At 45.0% G+C, this 19442-nt stretch overlaps 1 protein-coding gene across 3 annotated transcripts in view; it reads left to right on the forward strand.

Annotated features, from left to right (window-relative positions):
* Positions 1-17497, forward strand: part of prr36b (proline rich 36b) — a 39114-nt gene extending 21617 nt beyond the window's left edge. For 2 of the 3 annotated variants that reach the window (XM_012922347.4, XM_012922348.5), the window contains exons 4-6: positions 5971-6191; positions 7860-11123; positions 14193-17497. In XM_012922347.4, the coding sequence (XP_012777801.2) occupies positions 5971-6191; positions 7860-11123; positions 14193-15136 (4429 nt within the window). In that variant the 3' untranslated portion in view covers positions 15137-17497. Of the gene's footprint in view, positions 1-5970; positions 6192-7859; positions 12278-14192 lie in introns of those variants that run through there. The other variant, XM_024802149.2, reaches the window with a different exon arrangement.
* Positions 17498-19442: the final 1945 nt, after the last annotated feature.

The raw sequence follows: 19442 nt of genomic DNA on the forward strand, positions 1-19442 counted from the left end.
TCTGACAGCCCCTTGTACCCTTGTGGGCATGCTTTGTTAAGTGTGTGTATGTGCATGTCTGCTTTAGTAAATGTGATGTGCTTTGACAGGGCCATAAATTTCAGCTTTAATTAGATTTTGCCCTTTTCCTACCTCACTCACTCCGTAATTCAGGCCTACCATCGGCAGAGTGGGGGAGAGCTCAACAGACACATTAACTGCCACATCAGACGCACTCTCCTCCTGTTGCTGCCGCACACACACTCAAACACATTGGGGCTCTCAATTTATGCAGTGTTACTCAGTTGATTTAATTCCATCCAAAGCAGATTTCACTTATCAGACAAACAGCAAATGCTGGTTCACAGAGTGACATCAATCTATGTAATTTGAGGCCACTTCTCTATTGAGCTGGAGGGTTTGGGGTTGTTTTTTTGTTTTTTTGCAAAATTGAGTTACATTAAACACAGCAGGGACTCTTTCTTGTAACTCATCCTTTCCGTTCTCTTTAACCTCGTAATCGCACTCTTAAAGTTACCAGAAAGATGGCTTTGTCAATGAAGATGAAGCCTGTTGTGTCAGCAGTACATCACCAGCATCAAGCTTAAACTTGTTAAGCATGTTTGCAATGTGCATGAGTATAGCTACCTGCTCACTTTATAGTATGTGCATGTCTCTGTTTTTCATAAAGGTCTTGTGTCTGGACACTCATTAAATTGTGTGTACATGTTATATGTGCACCTGCTGTTTGATGCTGATTGCATACAGCATGTAGCATGTGAGGGAAAATATTTGTGTCAAAACACAGGAAGTGGAAATCACTGTTGGATCTTTGAACATTATATTACCTACACATGCAGCAGTGTGTGTGCTAGTAGCATATGTCCTAGGTTGTGTGCATGAATATTTACCAATTTCTTGCCTTTCTCTTGTTTTGCATTGAGACTTGAGTGCTGGTGTCTAGCATGAAAACCGCCCAATAGGAGACTGCAGCACAATGTGCATTCCCCTTATAGGTGCTTTTGTGTGTGCACGGATGATTGCACTGGAGAAACAGCATGTCATTAGAATGCAGAGCATGTGTTCATTTGCCGATATATTGCTGTGTATGATGTGGACTTAAAGGTGGGGGGAAGGGAGTCGTACGCGCGCGCGCTGGACACGTAGTACACGGTCACGTGACGCCGAGCCGGGTTCTCCTGCTTGCTCTGCCGTCTCTAGCTGTGGCGTAGTGAAGACAAAAATGGTGGCGGTGGAGTATGGATGCTTCGCGATCGCATACGTCACTGATGAGCTCCCGTCACTGCTGCCAGAGATGCTTGTCGTGTTAGGGCTCTACATGCAGCAAATTAGTGTTTGAGAAAGAGGCACAGAGGTGGAGAAAGGAGGAAGGAGCAGAGGTTAACTCTGCTTGAAGCAAAAGGAAAGAAATTGCCCTGTTGGAAATCAGAGGACAGATCAAGGGCATTCAGTGCTATATAAATGCACTCAGAGAAGTAGATGTGGTAGCCTTTGAGCTATCAGGGTCTTTTTTTTCATCACCTTTATGCTGCCCACTCAGCTGCCCATGTTCCCACATTAGTCATGGTGTTTTCCTCGCTGATGGTCCCTCGGGGATGATAAATTTTTATTGGAGGGGAATGAATGCAGCCCTCCTCGTCATCTAACAAATTACTGCTGATGTAACGGTCCAACACCGGTTTGTGTGGTAAGCAGCAGCTCGTGCCACACAGTGTTCAGCAGTCCGATATGAAGACAAACAACGCACAGCGCAGGCTGTAAATCTTCCCCCGTGCCACGGGTGTGGCCAACCACTCCACGAAGCAGAGTCCCGCTGCCATGATGTTATTAGGGAGCAGCCGCAGAGCCAATTACTAAATGGATTTAGTAATCGGAGGGAGGGACAGAGTATGATTGAATGTGAGGCAGACTTGTTTGTGGGTGTTCCACTCATGATAAAGACATGTGGCAGTTCTTCAAACACTGCAGTTTTTAGTCCAACATTTCAAAGACTAGAGAGGTGATATGTTTTTATCCACCCTGCATCCTGGTTAAACAGGTCAACCACTGGAGATGTTTCCATTTAACCCAGCCTGTATTTATCATGGTTCTGGCAGTTGGCCCATTTTACGAGCGCTCTATAAATGACTTTAATGCCGTTACTGTTTAAGGTAGAAAAAAACTGTTTGGGGAGAAGCTGAGCTTTACAGGATTGTTGGGGTATCAAAGTAGCATTTTTTTTCAGCCTGAGTTATAAAATGAGGCCAGATGTCCTGTATGATACTTCTGTGATAAAGGGTTAAACAAGAGGAAACTAGTCTAGTAAGAAAATAGAAATCCACCAGAATTGAGCAAAATCTAACAGACGTGTTAAACACTGTCAACACAAGACAAGATGTGTGGCACTTTGAAGCGTGCATAAATCATTTACAGCTAGCACATCCACACGTGAGCGCAGAATACTTTTGTCAAGTGCTTATACGGCACTTTGCTCTGACGCAGCCTGCGTGAAGTACAACAGCTGATCCGTGGATCAAAGTACTGCAGAACCATCAAGCTGTCGTCTGTGTTAGCTTCCACCTTACTCGTTTGTAACTTCCCCTCAGAGTGTGTGAGAGCTGCAGCAGTGAGTAGTGGCGAGTGACTGGATAACATGTTAGATCTGACATGTATCTGATCCTGTGCTTTCATTTAACCAACTAAGTATGCCGAGAAGTCGCACACATCCCTCACATAAACTGAAGTGTAGTACCCTGCCTGCAGTGATCATTCTCTTCGATTCACATTTAGATAAGGTTTAGATGAAATTTCATCCAGGTTATGAATCATGGAGCCTCAAAGTGCTCATTTCCTGCTGCAGAGCAGTGTGACACCTGCATTGCTTAGGGCTACCCTACTGCAACCTTTGTCTTAAATAAAAACACCTTATTAAAGGAACAAGCGCTCTAAGGAGCAGAGCTCTGATCAGGTTCATTTAATGGAGGGGTTATCTTGCCTCTTTAATTATCACAGCATCATACTTTAATTTATCTGCTTGTCTTTGGAGAAGGAAGCTCGTCTCCACCGTAGATGGCCGTCTGTGCTGCAGGGAAGATGTCTGCCTGCACGGCTGCTTTGCTCCTGATTACTCATTTGCCTCCCCCTTTTGTCGATCTCATTATTTAAATCATAGCCCCGAATCCCGTTGGATCGCAACAAAGCACCACCAGCAGGCAGCCATGTTTTTGCACACAGCAATCCTTTCTCAGCTGAAGTGTCGTCAGTGATCCTCGGGCGTCTTTAAGTATATTTTACAGCGCGCCTGTAGCAATGAGAGTCATCTGATTTTTCAGCTTCGGTCCATTTCTTGGTGTCGCGTTGAACAATTTGCTTTAGCCCCAATTTATAGTGTTTCTCTGAGCGAGGCCTGTGGTGGGATGAGAACAATAAACAAAGCTTCTTTCCCTTAGCACAAGCTGCCCTTTGAGTTAAATGTAGGCGCATCATTTAAAGACTACAATGAGTCCTGCAGTCTTCTCAGTCATTTGGCTGACAAGAGAGCTTAATTACAGAAGCAAACATCACCGTGTTTAGGCTTCGTCACCACAAGCCAAGTTGTGGTAAACTAATCTTGGAACACACAAGATCTAATTCTACTGTGAGATGGAGTCTTACAATACTGTGGATGTGGAGACGGCCATGTTTAACAATGAGGAAGGAAATCATGGTAATAAATAATCAAAACCAGTGCAAGAACAAAAGAACATAAACACAAGTAAAGAAATACTGATCCAAGTAAATTGGACTGAGAGCCAGTAGATATGCATTACAACTCAACAGAAATCTCCTTCACTGTCTCTGTCTCCATCTCTGTCGCGCCTCCTTCTTTTTCAGTGACCTGGTTAATTTCCAGCGCTCTTTAAAGTCCTCCTGCCTTTTTGGATTATCCACATTCCTTTTATCAGGCAGATTACTATGAATGCTCTCTCTGAATATCCCATTAGCATACTTCATCTCTAATGCCAGTCTCTATCTCTTAATTCTCCCCATTCTCTTTTCCCTGTAATTCCCATCTTTCACTCTCTAATTCAGACATCATCTTTTTTTTGTCCTGAAGAACAGATTCTAAATTTGAGAGCTTAAAATCTTAGTATCTTACTCACTAAGGTGGGATTTTACAGTTGAGATGTGGCTTTTACGCTGCCTCCATAGCAAAATTCACAGCAAACGCACTAGAACGTGAGCAACATTAACTCCCAGATTTAGCAGAAAACAGTCGGCGTCAGACATGCTAAAACAATGAATCACAGCTCAGAATGATCAGCACGATCCTGACATGATCCAGCAGCCTCACTATTAGTAACACACCTTCACTGCCCCAGAGCTTGCATGATGTGAATCAACTGCAAAAGCTTCTTTAAACCTCTGAGTTCACCACACCCTTATCAGGTTTTCACTCTCATTTCATGTTGCCACACTGTATTCCCGTACATTTGCCAGGCTGTGAATAGCACACGCTACTTCCTCGCCTTTATGAAGTGAGCGTGCCTTTAACATAGCCCGTGCTTCCAGCTGAGGGGAGGGGTGGTGCTGGTGCTGCTGGATTTGGAAGAGTTATATTTGTTCTCCTTTCAGTATTAAAGATTAACATGGTCCCAGGCATCTTCACTCTCCCTCCACCTCCCTCCCGCTGCCTGTTCTCTTTCTGCCAGTATTAACTCAATTCTTTATTTAGAAACAGGCAGTTAGTGTAGCGTGGGCCCGAGAGACTGCACACCACAGCCCTGTCAGGACTACTAGATGTAGGTTACTTCGCTCAGACGTGACATAGGAGCCAGCATCTAGGCCAGGAGAGCCAGAGCAGGCAGAGCTGACGCACGCTGCCCCAAAGAATCACCCCCATGTGAGGAGGGAAGTGGGCAAGGAGGGATCAACTGGGGTCAGTGTGCCTCTCTGGGGCCGCTCTGACTCACCTTCAACAACTTGATTGTCCCTGGAGGAGTTTGTCATGGACTTGGAGTCAAAGTTTGCTTTCATACTAGTCCAGTGGTACTTCTGAGTAAAAGAAACTCATAAAATATGTATGTGGGGTAATCAGGTTGTTAGTTCTTAACTGTTGCAAATCTGCAACGTCTGCCTGGAGAGGGTTAATTGGCACTTTTAGGTTGGTGTCACGTGTTTTCTGACTGCTCCAAAGTTTTTGTCCTGCATCTATAAAAAAAAATAAAAACAAATGAAATGAATTTGTGCCAAAGCACCTCAGGGGCTGCCCTGATGGTGCATTACTAGTGTGCCTTTTGAAAATCCTTACAAAAACTGACAGGGAACTAATGTAAAGGCTTTTAAATCAGTACTCAGGCAGCTCTGAATCATTCATGTCTACCCTCCTGTCCTTAAGAGGTAAGTCTCAATAGGTGTCTACCTTATGTGAACCCGTTGACTCATTGAATTTAGCGTTGCTGCAACAGCTAATCAGGTCAGTGCGTTGGCTATTTGCACATGCTTTAATTTATTATTACAGAAGATGTTTGCACTACTCTGCACTTCATTTTTAAAATAGATGGCTAGCCTTTGTTGTCTAGAAAGATTGCAAATCAGCCATTATATATTGCTTTCATTATTAATATTATGTATGTTTAATGTTAGTGTTGTGAGCTATGCAAGCATTGTTGCTTGTGTGTGCTCTTTCTTAAGTACCCTTTAGCAGTAGAAGTGTCTGCTGCTGACATGTCAAGCTCTTGCTCGCTGTCAGAGCCGTTCTGAAGCACTCGGAGCACAGGGTTGATCAGCACACAGTCAGGGTGAGACTTGATGTTTGCCCCAAGATGTGGGTGACTTTAAAAACTCAAATGCTTGAGTCACTTTCAGTTAATCTCCATTCCCTGAGTTCTGTAACCAGGGGATTCACTGTCTGTTAAATTCATTTCACTGTCGGTCTCATTCGTGATTTGGACATATTGTGTAGTGCAGCTTAGTATTTGCTAACCCTTCTTCTCTGTTATGTCTCTTCAGGCCTACAACCGGCACAACTTCATCCCCTCGTCCTGCCACGGGCTCATCTCGGCCACCTACTAGCAGCAACGCCAAGAGCTCCCCTGCTACAACCAAACCTGCCACTCCTAAAACTCCCTCTGCCGCCGCCAAGCCGGCTACCCCCAAACCAACCTCCACTACCCCCTCTGGTGGCAAACCTCCATCTCAAACATCCAAAACCACAACCCTTGTGAAAAAAGGTAAGGAAAAAGAAATGAGAAAAGAAACACAATAGCATTTGATACCAATTAATAGCAAGTATTATGACTACTAACACAAAAGAAAAAGAGATGTTTTTAAGATGCCAGTGATGAATAAAGCTCTGGATGATGGGTACTTCCATAGTTTTGGGCTAACAACTGACACCCCTTGATTAAAAATAAATAAATAAATGAATGAAAAAGCAGATCTGGAAAAGTTGTGATGGGGTGCTAGTCTGTACAGAAGCCTGCTCGTCGCATTTTGCACCAGCTGCAGAGGAAATAGGACTACCTGTAACAAAACAAGAGTCGAGATGATGTTTCTGACAAACGTTTTCCATGCACTAGTAGGTAAACACAGGGGTGAATAATCGTTTTGATAAAAGCTCTGCACTAAATACAGATGAGCGTTAATTAACGTCATTAGTAACACCTGTGTTTCCCTGCTGTGCGCTGGGAAAATGGACTTCTGAATGAGTGTTTATTCAGGGACGGTGTGTTAAAGGTCTTTGTCTGTGTTACTGGGACAAAAGGGAAAATAAATAACCACAAAGAGAAAATGAACAATACAACTACTGTTAGCATCAGCTGTCAGCCCACCACTGGCAGCTGTGCCTTTTAAACCAAAGACAAAGAGGTTTTGGAGCAGTAGCAGAGCTGAATATTAAGACTTCATTCATGTTTTGGGTCAAATGCATGACATTGTCACTGCCACTTTAGGCATCCACAAGTCTGATCACCAGGTTTTAAATCGAAGGTACAGCTGGATGTCATCGGTGTAAGAGTGGTAGGAGATCATCTGTTAACATATCATGGAGTGGAGATAGAGAAGTACTGTAGGAGTACATTTTAACTACACACACATGCATGCACATGAAAGGCGTCACACTTCTTAGTCTTAAATAAATAAGTAAATTGTACCGTACAGACTGTAATTATCAGGAATGGAGCGGCCACTGCAAAATATTCCTCATCCTGTGGACAGACTCCAAGCAGCACCAGTCTGGTTAGAGTGGCCCTCCAGCAGAACTCTAGAGCAAAACAAGACATTGAATTCTGGCTTTGAAACAGGATCAGAGACACTGATACTGTACAGTCTGCCCTCCTGTGACAAAACAGGCTGGTGAGCAGTGGCTGAACTTTAAAAACAGGAGTGAAGTGTTGTCCAAAGTAAAGTGATCACATCATTTCCTCAGATGGATGTAAAAATAAAACATTAAAACATAAAATGTGTTTATGTCTGCCCGCTCTAGTATGTTATAATTATGTGTAAGACTGATATGTGTTTTATGGGTCTGAGATCTCACAATAAATGAATAAATTAATTAATTTCAATTTTATATTCCATATATTTGGCCTGATTACAGTGTTAACTACAGAAAACTCAGTGGTGACTTTGAAGGGATCAATAAAACGTTGTTTGTCTGCTTCCTGTTTACAAGGGGTTGCCATAGCAGATGGATCCACCTGTTTGATTTAGCAGATTTTTATAGGGGATATTCTTCCTGACACAACCCTTCTAAGGTTTTTTCTTCTGGGTCTTGACTGTACATTATGCAAATGTGTTAAACATTACACTGTGGGTTTAATCATCAATGATGTGTTTTAATTTTCTACAATATCACATTGTTAAACCACCCCTTGTGTGCTTTTGTGCGTTTTTTCTAGATGTCACCAAACCCTCCACGCCAGCAGCCAAAAAGCCTGCAGACTCCCCCCTTACTCGCCCTTCTTCTACAACGAAGTCGGCAAAATCCGAGACTTCCAAGTCCGCTTCAAAATCAGAGGTCACTGCCAAAAAGCCTGCTACTAACAAGCCAGCAGACACCAAAACACCTAACCGCCCCAAAACACAAGAGAGCAAGCCTACACCAGCTAAGACTCCTGGCTCCAAAACCAAGACCTCCAGCCCCAAGAAAACTGTGGGAAGCAGCACACCAACTCCTGTTAAACGCGCCCCTAAAGCTGCCACAGCCGCTGAACCTGAAAAGGAAGTTGCCGCAGCTGTAGCTGCTGCGGCAGCGATTGCTGCCACAGCAGCTGTTATTGCTGTGCCAGAACAACCAGAGCCTCCTGCAGAACTAGCTGTGGAGCCATCCATTACAACTCCTGAAGAAAAATCAGCAGAGCTCACACCAGAACCAGAACTAGTCTGTGCACCAGTGGCTGAATCAGTTTGTGAACCAAAACTAGAACCCGCACGGGAATCCATACCAGAACCCGCCAGGGAACCTACACCAGAACCTGCAAGAGAACCCACACCAGAGCCTGTCAGGGAATCCACTCCAGTATCTGTAAGAGAACCCACACCAGAGCCTGTCAGGGAACCTACACTACAACCTGCAAGAGAACCCACACCAGAGCCTGTTAGGGAACCCACTCCAGTATCTGTAAGAGAACCCACACCAGAGCCTGTCAGGGAACCTACACCAGAACCTGCAAGAGAACCCACACCAGAACCTGTTAGGGAACCCACACCAGAACCTGCAAGGGAACCTACACCAGAACCTGTAAGAGAACTTACTCCAGAGCCTGTCAGGGAACCTTCACCAGAGCCCGTAAGAGAACCAACACCAGAACCTGTACAAGAACTAATTTCACATCAAGAAGAAGAACCATCCCCCGAGGCATCTGTAGATCTCCTGTCTGACCCACCAGCAGAGGAGGAGGCAGAACCGGTCCATGAAGCAGTGTGTGGTGTTCAGCTCCCTGCACAGATAGATCCTTTCAAATTTGAGGAGCCTGCCAACGACTCCCTGGGTACTACAGTCATGTCTCCTCCTTGTTCCCCACAAGGCCCTGCTTCTCCTGTCAGAGACCAACAGAATGCCTACTCTCTCCTGGGCACCCATGTCCACTCTGATCCCTGGAACATAAACCAAAGCCCAAGCAGTATGATGAACTTCCAGAGAGAAGAGGAACAGTGCCAGCAGTTTGAGGCTCAGGAGACACAAGAGGAGGAAGAGGACGAAGAGCAGGAAGAAGAAGAGAAGGAAAACTTGTTTATGCATACCCCCGCAGCTCCCGAGGCCTTTAATAACACAGTGCAACCTCACTTATTGGGTGCCTCCCCTCTGGATGATTTCAGCCCCAGAGGCCTGATCTCTCCTCATGAAAAGGAGGAGGCCGTGGAAAAGGCTGATGAGGAAATCAACGAGGATGATGATGAGGAAGAGGATGATGATGATGAAGAACAAAGGAGACTGGGCTATCAGCCTTCGTCTTTGATCACTGACATGAGCACGTCTCAGCCCTCTGACGACTTCCAAGTGCGCTCCTCTGCCTTTGGAGGTTCAACAGGGTGGCACGGTGACGACTTGCTGTCTGGGATGGACTCCGAGGATGTGAGCAGCTGCACCAGCAGCCGACAGCAGGGGGTCTCAGACCTTAGTAGCACCCAGCATACCGCAATTCTAGAGGGCACCCAGAGTTCAGATGCCCTGGTTGACACTAGCCTCCGTGGTTCTGAGGGAGATGGTAACCTCATGGGTTCTCCCAATGTGGAAACCCTAGCCAATGAAGAAGAGGACGAGGATGATGAGGATGAGCGGGTGGACGATATGGATTTGAGCTCTGAGAGGGTAGACGAACACCATAAAGTTTTCCAGGAGCAAGGGCAAGATGAGGAAGAGGATGAAGACGTGGAAATGCGCAGTGAAGGAGTGATGGAGAGCTGTGAGAATGAGGATGACTTTAATGAGGAGGCACATTTAGATAACCTCAATCAATCGGGTCCTCCGCCCTCCATCCCTGCATCCTCCTGGGGCCAGACCAACCCCTTCTGTGATACCTGGGCTCAGCCAGCCTCACTGCTCTCCGTCTCCTCCCCCAGCCCTGTGTCCGACCACGGTGCTGCTGAGTCTGAAGCGCCCACCCAGTCTCCTGCCCAGGCATGTTTGGACGTCAGCGCCCCATCCTTTGCTCCTGAGATGGAGCAAGAAACCAACCTTCATCAGTCATCATATGAGGAGACGAAGGGCTCAGTTCTTGCAGAGGCTCCCACCCTACTTGCTGCCCCACCTGTAGGCATGTCCCAGTCCAGCACTCTAAGCGGCACGGCTCTGGCAGCCCAGAGCAGCAGCGAGACAAGCACACCAGAGGAACTCCGTGACTATGACAGCAGCTCTGGAGTCGAGTCCCGCTCTGACAAGCAGCAGACCCCAGTGCCTGCTTCGGTTCAGCCTGACATGGAGCAGGATCTCGGTATTCACTTAGAAAAAGGCGACGGAGAAGAGGAGGAAGCCGAGACGCTCCCCGCCGACGAGGTCCTGGGCACCGGACCCCCAACTGCTCCTGCATCCGCCCCTTCTTCCCCTTCCACCTCGGGAGACGAGGCCAGCGATACAGAAGGGGAGATGCAAATAAATGACCCTGAAGCACCCATGATGGTAGATGAAAGTGCCGGGTTTGAGAGTCCTCCTCAGACGTGTAGCCTGCCCGCTCTCGAGGAGGACGAAGAGGCTGGGGACACACCAGCTGGGGAGGGTGAGGAGGATGGGGGCGGGGCCACCCCTCAGTCAGCCAATTCTGTAGCGTCTTACGGCTTCGACTGCACTACATCCAACTCCAACGCCCACTCCATGGCTGAGAGCTGCGGGAAGAGCCCTGGAATCTTCTCCTTGGAAAATGAGGAGCAGCTGCCAGAGGAGGCCAAAGACCCCTCCCTCATCAAGGAGCTGACCCTGCCACCAGCTGCCACCTCTGCCCTTGCAGAGGACCTGCTGGGCAGATCTGTGGATCTGATGCCTTTGGGTCACCCGGAGGACAACCATCCCAGTCTAGATGACCACCACTACATGCTGGGAGGGAAGATTGCAGCAGACCAGCTGAAGGACATCGATCCAGTCGAGGCCGAGGAATCTGGAGGCACCGGCGACAACCAGGCATCCTACTACTCTACCATATCTGATAAGACTGATAGTTTTCTGGCAGGTAACGTATAAGTCCCTCCTGTTACCCCCCCGGAATGCACCTTTTCCCTGCAACCCTCCCCCTTTTACCTGTTTTCTTCTTTTGTTTTCTCTCCAATTGGGTTAGATGGTTAGAAGAAGAAAAAAAAAGGAGAGCAAGATTGTAGGAAAAAAGATTTTAAAAAAATGAACAAAGGAGAAGGAAAAAAAATGACTGTAGCAATTTTTAAATGAAGCCTCCCTCTTTCATACTGTTATGGTCACGGTTATGAGTGTATGGCTTAACTCCATTTTTCTAGTAGGATGTTCTTTTTAAGTAACCCTGCTTATTCTGTAGCCCCTGATGGGGTATTGACTGATTGGTCCAATGTGACTGAGCTTTTAAACCGAAAAAAGGAAAAGGAAAAAAAAAAGACAACACACAGACGGAATAATATGGACTCATTGTGTATTTATCCTACTGTTTTTACCAATCAAATGTCAATGATTTTTGTTGTTGTTTTGTATTTGCTTATTTTTTTGGGTTTTTTTGTTTTGTTTTGGTTTCTGTTAAAACCTGGTCCTCCCCTTCCCTGTGTACACACACTCCATGTTCAACAGCACCATAGCGATAGTTGCTTTTTTCTTTTATTTGTTTGTCTTCTGCTTTCAAGACTTTTAGCTATCAAAATAAAGGCTAGATATTAACACAGCAGGTTTCATTTTGCCGTTACGGATTAGTTGAAGTAGGTGTGTGTGCGGGGGGGGCGGTCAATAGATTGCAGTTGGTGACGCTTTTAATGTGTGCTTCAAGAGGTTCTACTGCTCTTTGCATAGGTTGTTAAGGTATATAACGTGCAGTCACGTACGGTATGTGTTTCAGGCGTTTGGTTAAGTGGCTTCAAGCTTCGAGCCTCAGTTAGCAGATCATTTGTGTTCCAAGAAGAAACTAACGGCTAGCCTTTTTATTCGTGATGAGACGCTACATAAGCTCCACATCACAGCTTTACACTCTCTGAAACCTTTTCATAGTGGGCGTTTGGTTTACTATTTCAACAGTATATTGCATGTTTAATTAACAAAGACTCTGTACTACCTGGAAATTTGCAACAATTCTACACTAGACATGATGTTCAGAAATGAATGGTTCACATTAGGTTATCTTTCAAAATTCCATTAAAACATCATTGCAAGGCATTTTTGTTCCTGTTTCCTTTTTTCCCTATGGATCCGAGCATGTCTGAACTCGTCTCCTTGTGTTTGTGTGTGTGTGTGTGTGTGTGTTTATGCAACAGTATTTCCCAAGTGGCGTCTCTTATTCTTCGCCATGGGAACTGCTGTTAAACAGGAAGTGATGTGGCCATTGTTCAATGGTGTTGTGTCTAGATGGAATTTTGGTCAAAGTAAAAAGGCGATCCAAGATCTTCAGCACGCTTACACCTTTGTCAACTTTTCAGATCCGCCAACACAATGTTCAGCGCACTCTCTCTCTGACACTCTCTCTCACTTAAAGTTCTTGTAAACAAACAAAGCTGTTCTGTGAGAGACGCATTTGTCACACCTCAAAAACATTTAAATGGATCTATTATGATTTTCCGTCACATACACACTGTCACACACTGGTGGATGTTCACATTAAACATGGCCACAGTATTAAGTATGGTCAGTAGAAGCATTCTAAATACTCTGTTTCAGATAGTTTTCTACTCCTAGAGCTGTATAATAACCTCAAAATATACTTTTCCTTAATATGACCTTAATATGTTCACGTCAGGCTTACAGCTCTGACTTGGCACAGAAGCCCCACCGAAAAGCAGCAGCCAATCAGAAGAAGGTCAGCTTAATGGGACTCCTACACTACAAACAAGCATTTAAGAAGATCGCTTAAAGTTCCTCTTCCTCCTCGTCTTTGCACAAGCACATTGCTACACTTCTTGTCACATTGCCACCATCAGTTGTCACAGCTGTAGTAGCAGATTGTACCCATTGTTTCACAAAGATAAAGGGGCCCAGGCATGAATTCATCGGGCTACCAGTGCTCAAAAACTGTACAGAACACATTTAGCATCATTTCTGATTATTCTCCCTCCTGCAGTAATGCACAACGGGGGGGGGGCGTCTCTGCTCTTTATTTACATACATGCCAAGAAGCCCCCCACCTCCAGAAAAACCACTTATGATGAACATGACATTAAGTCAGCCGTGATATAAACTGGGGAGGTGGAATGGAGGTGGGCTGCAAAGAAGCTTGCAGGTATAAAACAGTTGGATGACTCGTGCTGCTTAAAATGCAGGTCCTGTTTGAGTTTAGCCAATCAGATGCGCAGAAGGGCATGAGGTGAATCTGCATCCTCGTTCGCTACATATGCAGATATAAATAGTACCATCTCCTCTCTGGTCTGGCCTCGTGCTCTTCCTTGAAACCCTGACCGGAACATACCCCACAGCACACACACTGACACAGCTGTAGCTTAGATGTCTCTAAAATACCAGCTTTTGTCATTTCCTAAACACTAAATTTACATTCATGAGACCATGAACGACTTGATTCAGGTTTGTGCTTCCCTGACTTGGTGATTATACTTCAGTGATTATACCGTTTCTTCTACCGTACACTGAAGTTACTTTTCCACATGATTAAAACCACACATTATCTTGATATGATCAACTTCCTGTGATTATATTTTTTATCAGTTCTATCCCATGTGCCCGTTGTCTGTACTCTACTGTGAATCACATATATGACCACTGTCCTGCATGACAGACATCATGTTCCTGAGAATGACACCTCAAATGTGAGACTGGGATTTTGGTGCAGACTACTCAACCGAGTGGTCCTATATGAAACAAAGGTGTGACATTAGAGGAAACATGTTGCACTGAGTGTTGTGTGATGTGTTTCATTGTACCGGTTTGTAGCTGCGGTATTCAGCATCCTCTATCGCTTTTATTTTGGAAGCCCCTTCCCTTGTTTTTTGTTCCTTTTTTTTTGTTACACCTTTTTGCATTTGTGTCAGATCTCTCCTCCTTCCTGGCCCCTTGTTGTACCACCCGTTCTGTTTGATGCATGCATCTATAACGGATGCACCAAGTGATCTTGACTGTCCCACAGGAGATTGGAAGAGATATGAAGTGGATGAAGCTCACAGATGGCAAAAACACTCACAGGAAGACAACCAGAACCAGAACCACACTGCTGCAGCTCCCATAGCGAATGGTCACTACTTGGCAATGGTCCCGGGCAACAGGAGGCCCATTGATCCGACTCTTGCTGCCCATTTTGCCAAAATTGCTCCCCCTCCATCTTTGACCGTTGCTGCTGCTGATGGTCACGCTGGCGGAGAACAGCTGAAGAGGCTGGAGCAACACCAAGAAAAGCTGAGGGAGATGCAGCAGCGCCAGGTGCAGGAGAGGCAGAAGAGGCAGTGGCTGGAGGAAGAGCGTCTGAGGCTGGAGCAACAGAAGCAGCTGGAGAAGCAGCGCAGGGAGCTCCTCCAGCTGCAGCTGCAGCAGCAACAGCAGGAGCACCGCCACCGCAGGCAGGTCCTGCAGTGGCAGCTGGAGCTGGAGCAGCAGTACCGCATGCAGCAGAAACAGATCCAGCAGCAACAGCAGCTCAGGAGGAGCCCGACCGGAGTGATGCTCTCCCCTTCCTCGGGGCTCTGCACCATCTACGAAGCCATGGAAACCAGCGACGAGGAGGACGAAGCCAGAGGGGAGGTGAGAAGGAGGGGGCGGTCCCCCCACTGGCAGCAGCACCTGCGCCCGGTGCCCCCACAAGAACTGGAATGGAATAAGAAGGTGGACATGGTCCAGCAGCTCATCAACCAGACCATGGTGCTGTCTGGTGATACAGACTGCCCTCCGCTCCTCCTCCTGCCTGTGGGGACCGGGGGCACCCTAAGCCCCCTGGAGAGCAGCATGTGGCCCAGTTTGTTTCCCCAGTTCAGCCCTCCTACCGCTACAGTCACATCTGTCAGCAGCTACTCCCCAGACAGCCAGGGCAGCTCCCCAATCAGTGACTGGACTGTGGTCGAGGTGGAGACCCATCACTGAACAAGGGAGGCGGAGAAGCACATCAATAAATCGGTGCGAGGAACAGTTTCACATATTTATGAATATCTGTTTTTAATTTTTGGCACAGGGTTAGGTGAGAAGATTGATACGACTCTCACTGCTGTTCAGCTCAGTCGAGCCACAGTTATTCTAAGAAATTGAAATCTACTGGCAAAGATGGAGGGAAATGTATCCAAATAAGCTCACAAATAAATCTGTATGGAAGCAAAGCACAAAGACGACAACTGACCTTTATTTGATGGGGTTAAACGGTCCCCTCCTGTGTGATGAACTGCTGACACCAGGATTTGGTGTGGATTTCTGGAGGCTCTGAGTTCATGTGATGAGGTTCACCGATGGGAGGGGCTTGGAACACAAATAGGAGAGCTGCAGGAAGCATTTTCTACATACAGCCACACACCAGAGCCAAAAGGGTGATATTGATCTACTCGTCTAATGCTGTGCCAAAATCTCACGCTGTTATTCATGAGCAGCGTGCATCATACGACTGAACTCCTCTCACAGATCTGATCTGCTTAATTTAATGTGCCATCGTTAATGAAGCCATACGAGAATTTTACGGTTAAGCCGGATACTTGATTTAACCATAAGACCATACCAACCTGGTCTTCAACAGATGTCATTACTTGTAGTAGAACATATTCGCTGTAGATGACCCCATGTAATTGATTACTGTAACCCAGACATGCATACTGTCATACTGTCGCCTCACATTAGAGCATGTTCTCCTTACCAGAAGCACTTAACATCTGTCCTCAGCTGTCTTACTCTGAAATGCGCTGGATCTACTTTAGCAGCCCTGTTGTCTCTTGTGTCGTGTGGGTGCAGCGCTCCACGTTGTTGTCTCTTTTGTATCTAGACCAAACACTGGTCGCTCTCTCAAACGAGAGACTGAGCTATGACAAATTGCACTGGTTTTCTACCGTTGTTTATTCGCTGTTATGGTCTTTGCCAAAGTATTTATACAGGTAAGTAGTGTTGTGTTACATAGCCAGTACTGTTGATAGATGAATATTTTTTCTGGGCTTTTACATCTCCCCAAATCCCCATAGTGAAATACCTAAATCGGTGTATTGTGTCCCCCTACAAACACCAGTCTCTGCTCAGTGTTACTGTGACTATACTCGACAAGCAGGTTTTCATGGACTTAATAGAGCTGTCAGTCACGGAGGAAGAGGGAGGCGTTAAGGAGAAGAAGGGCGCTCCTTGTTCTGCTGTGAGGGGTGAGGGAAGGCGTACAAGGGTGCAGGGCTGGTTGGCGGGGGGAAGAGTTGTCCCCCCTCACACATTCCGAAGTTATAACCTCATTTCCTGGGTCACCCAGTGTTCAGGGAGTCTCCGAGGTTACAGATGACATCATGGTGGGGGGAGAAGAAGAGGAGATGCGGAGATGAGACAATGCACCCACTCTGAGGCTGTGGGGATTGGAGGGTGGAGGGCAGGCCAAGTACCAACCTCTATATTTCTTTTATTAAGTATATTAATATAGTCTGTGAAGAGTTTCTATATATTTCCCTTTGTTATCATATTTTTTAAAAGAGGTGTTTACTTGTATCAGTCAGGTAATGAGAACATAGCAGCCTGTCTGATATTTAAATGTGTTGAGTGAAGAGAAAAAAAGCACCTGTGTTTCTCTTTGTGTCTGCACAAGGTAGGTGATGTCTGTCTGGGATGATCGAAGTGAAGAAACACTGCCACCTGTTGACAGCACGTGTGGCACACTGACCCATTCTTCCACTTACACAGCCTGTGAATCTCTTGCAGTGACATCATTTAATTTGTGTTATAGCTAATAGGCTTTTCCTTTATCTACTGCTACTGTAAGCAAAGTGCCCGTTTATATGATTCTGAAGTATCCTAAATGAATATTGTAAAAAGCAGATTATATTTCAAAGTGCATACAGAATATAGTTTTCCAAAAATATTTGTACTACAGCTGGACTATGCATGTGTTATGTGGCCTCTGCTGTCGTATGCTGCTTTCTATCATATCATTAAGAGTTTGTTTTTTCTGAAAAGACCAACATACAAGCAAGCGTAACTAGTGCATGTGTGATTAGACTTATATGTGCACCTTTATTGTCAAAGTACAGTCTACTCCGCCTCAAGCCACTTTACACAGATATTTTTGTGTACCTTTGCTATTGAATTTCATATGAATCTATACAAAATTGCTGTTTACATTCTCAGTATTTTGATATTCAGTGTGCGAGTGATCGTCATCCTCTTCTTTAGTACTGGAGAAGCTTTCTTTGTTGTGCCAGTGTTCCAGATCATTTTAAAGTATAAAATGTCAAAACTTTTATGCTTTCAATAGTAAATAAAACTGCTTTAAATCAATTGGTTATAGTCTTGTTTTAAAATTCACGTCATTTGAAAAACAAACAATTTTAAAAAAGATGTAATGAGAAGCAGCTACTCAAAAACACTGAGTCGGATTATTTTCATACAGAAGAGAAGAGGACCTTTGCTCGGGGTTACATGTGTACGCTAGCCAATGAGGGGTTAACTCAATGTACACTCACCAGCTGCTTTCTTCATTTAAGCATTGTTTAAACACTGCAGCCTAACTTAGTATTGTTTTTGACCATGCCCATCTCTTATGACCACAGTGTCACGAAGCTAAAATCGCCATAAACTGGTTTCTTGAACACAACAAGTCTCCACGGCCACCAAATCTCAATCCAATGGAGCATCTTTGGGATGAGGTGGAACATCACGGAAGTGCAACAGACAAATCTGTGCTGTGAAGTATTGAAGTGTTTCTGAAAACAAAAGGGAGTCCAACCCAGTACCTGAAGACTGTGTGTACACTGTAGATGGCACATATTACACATATGATTGCACTGCTTAGTGGAAAATATTGTTTTCCATAAAAATCCCAGGTCCAAATATCACCAGTTGTCTGTTCATACAGAAATCTGTATCACAAATAAAATCCAGTTCTACTCCTGCACTCTGAGCTCAGCCATAATCCATCCACAAAGACAGTGTGGGTGTACACAGTCTGCACTCACCCTGTATGTCTCCCTCAGCCGTCTGTTGGGTTTGTTAGACCAAGGTGAGTGAACTCGCTGTGTCATCAAACCCTTTTATAGTTTGTAGTTCTTTAAAGTTGTTTCCATTGTATTTTAAATGTAGCCTCTACTCAGCTACATTTCAGATGCAAAATCACACTTTTTTTCACTACATATCTAAAGTTCAGTAAGTTTGCAGATTAACATGTCAATAAATACATACAGTACGACCTCATTAACTTCTAAACAGAAATAACTATATTTGCTATCTTTTTAATAGGAGTTTTGTTTTGCTGGTATAGTCTGGACCCATTTCGCATCCCGATGGGAGTGATCGCTTTTCTAGGATGCCTGCCATTAATATGACATAAGCGGTTTCTGAAATTACACGAAATGACACAATAAGTAACCATGTCACACATAGCTGGATGGTGTAGTGGCATCTTTGGAACAACAGGTCGAGGTTTGAATCCAGCAAGTCTACCTCACAACATGAGCTACAGTGTGTAACATAAGCTGTGGCGGCTCACACATCAACTAACCTTAACAACGTCTGTGTCAGGTATGTGACAATATAGTGAGATATAGAGGACAATATGGACATAATGATCCACGTGTTACGATTACCACAAGGATCACTGTTGCCTTCACCCTCTACAATTTTTCTAGTTGAACATCCTTTAGCATGCAGGGTCAGAGGTCACATTATTCTCTGAGAGCTGACAGCATAGCTTGACATGGCAGAAAAACACACAGAACAGCATAAATAATAAAAAACCACGCTGGCCTGGTTATTTGGTCCTAAATAAAAAGCGGCATATATACAAAACTGTACTCTTTGGGTACCTGATTAAAAATGTTCACTCACAAAGTGTGCATTGTGGTTCATTCATAATAATGTAATGCATGAATAAGAAAGAGGTTCAAAGTTTTTCTTCTTTCTGTCTTGACTGAGGAGATTTGGCTGCACAGTGGTCATATTGTTGCTGCAGTGACATCAAATTCGCAATTCATCATTCATCTACAGCTGTAGTGTTCAGGGTAAGCAGCCCAGTCTTCCCCTCTGGCATGATTTGGCAATGGCACCAGGAGCTGTTTGATCCTGTAGAAGAAAAGGAATGCAATACACTGGTAATACATAAATAAACATAAATGAACTGATAGTTCCTTTATAGCAGCTTAAAGGGCCATTACACTGATTTTATAAGAAGAAGAGACATCATCAGTTTATTTGAACTCAGGCCTACACAGTAAGCTGCAGTGCACAA

Source organism: Maylandia zebra, linkage group LG4 (genome assembly GCF_041146795.1).
Source record: "Maylandia zebra isolate NMK-2024a linkage group LG4, Mzebra_GT3a, whole genome shotgun sequence".
Lineage (NCBI taxonomy): Eukaryota > Metazoa > Chordata > Actinopteri > Cichliformes > Cichlidae > Maylandia > Maylandia zebra.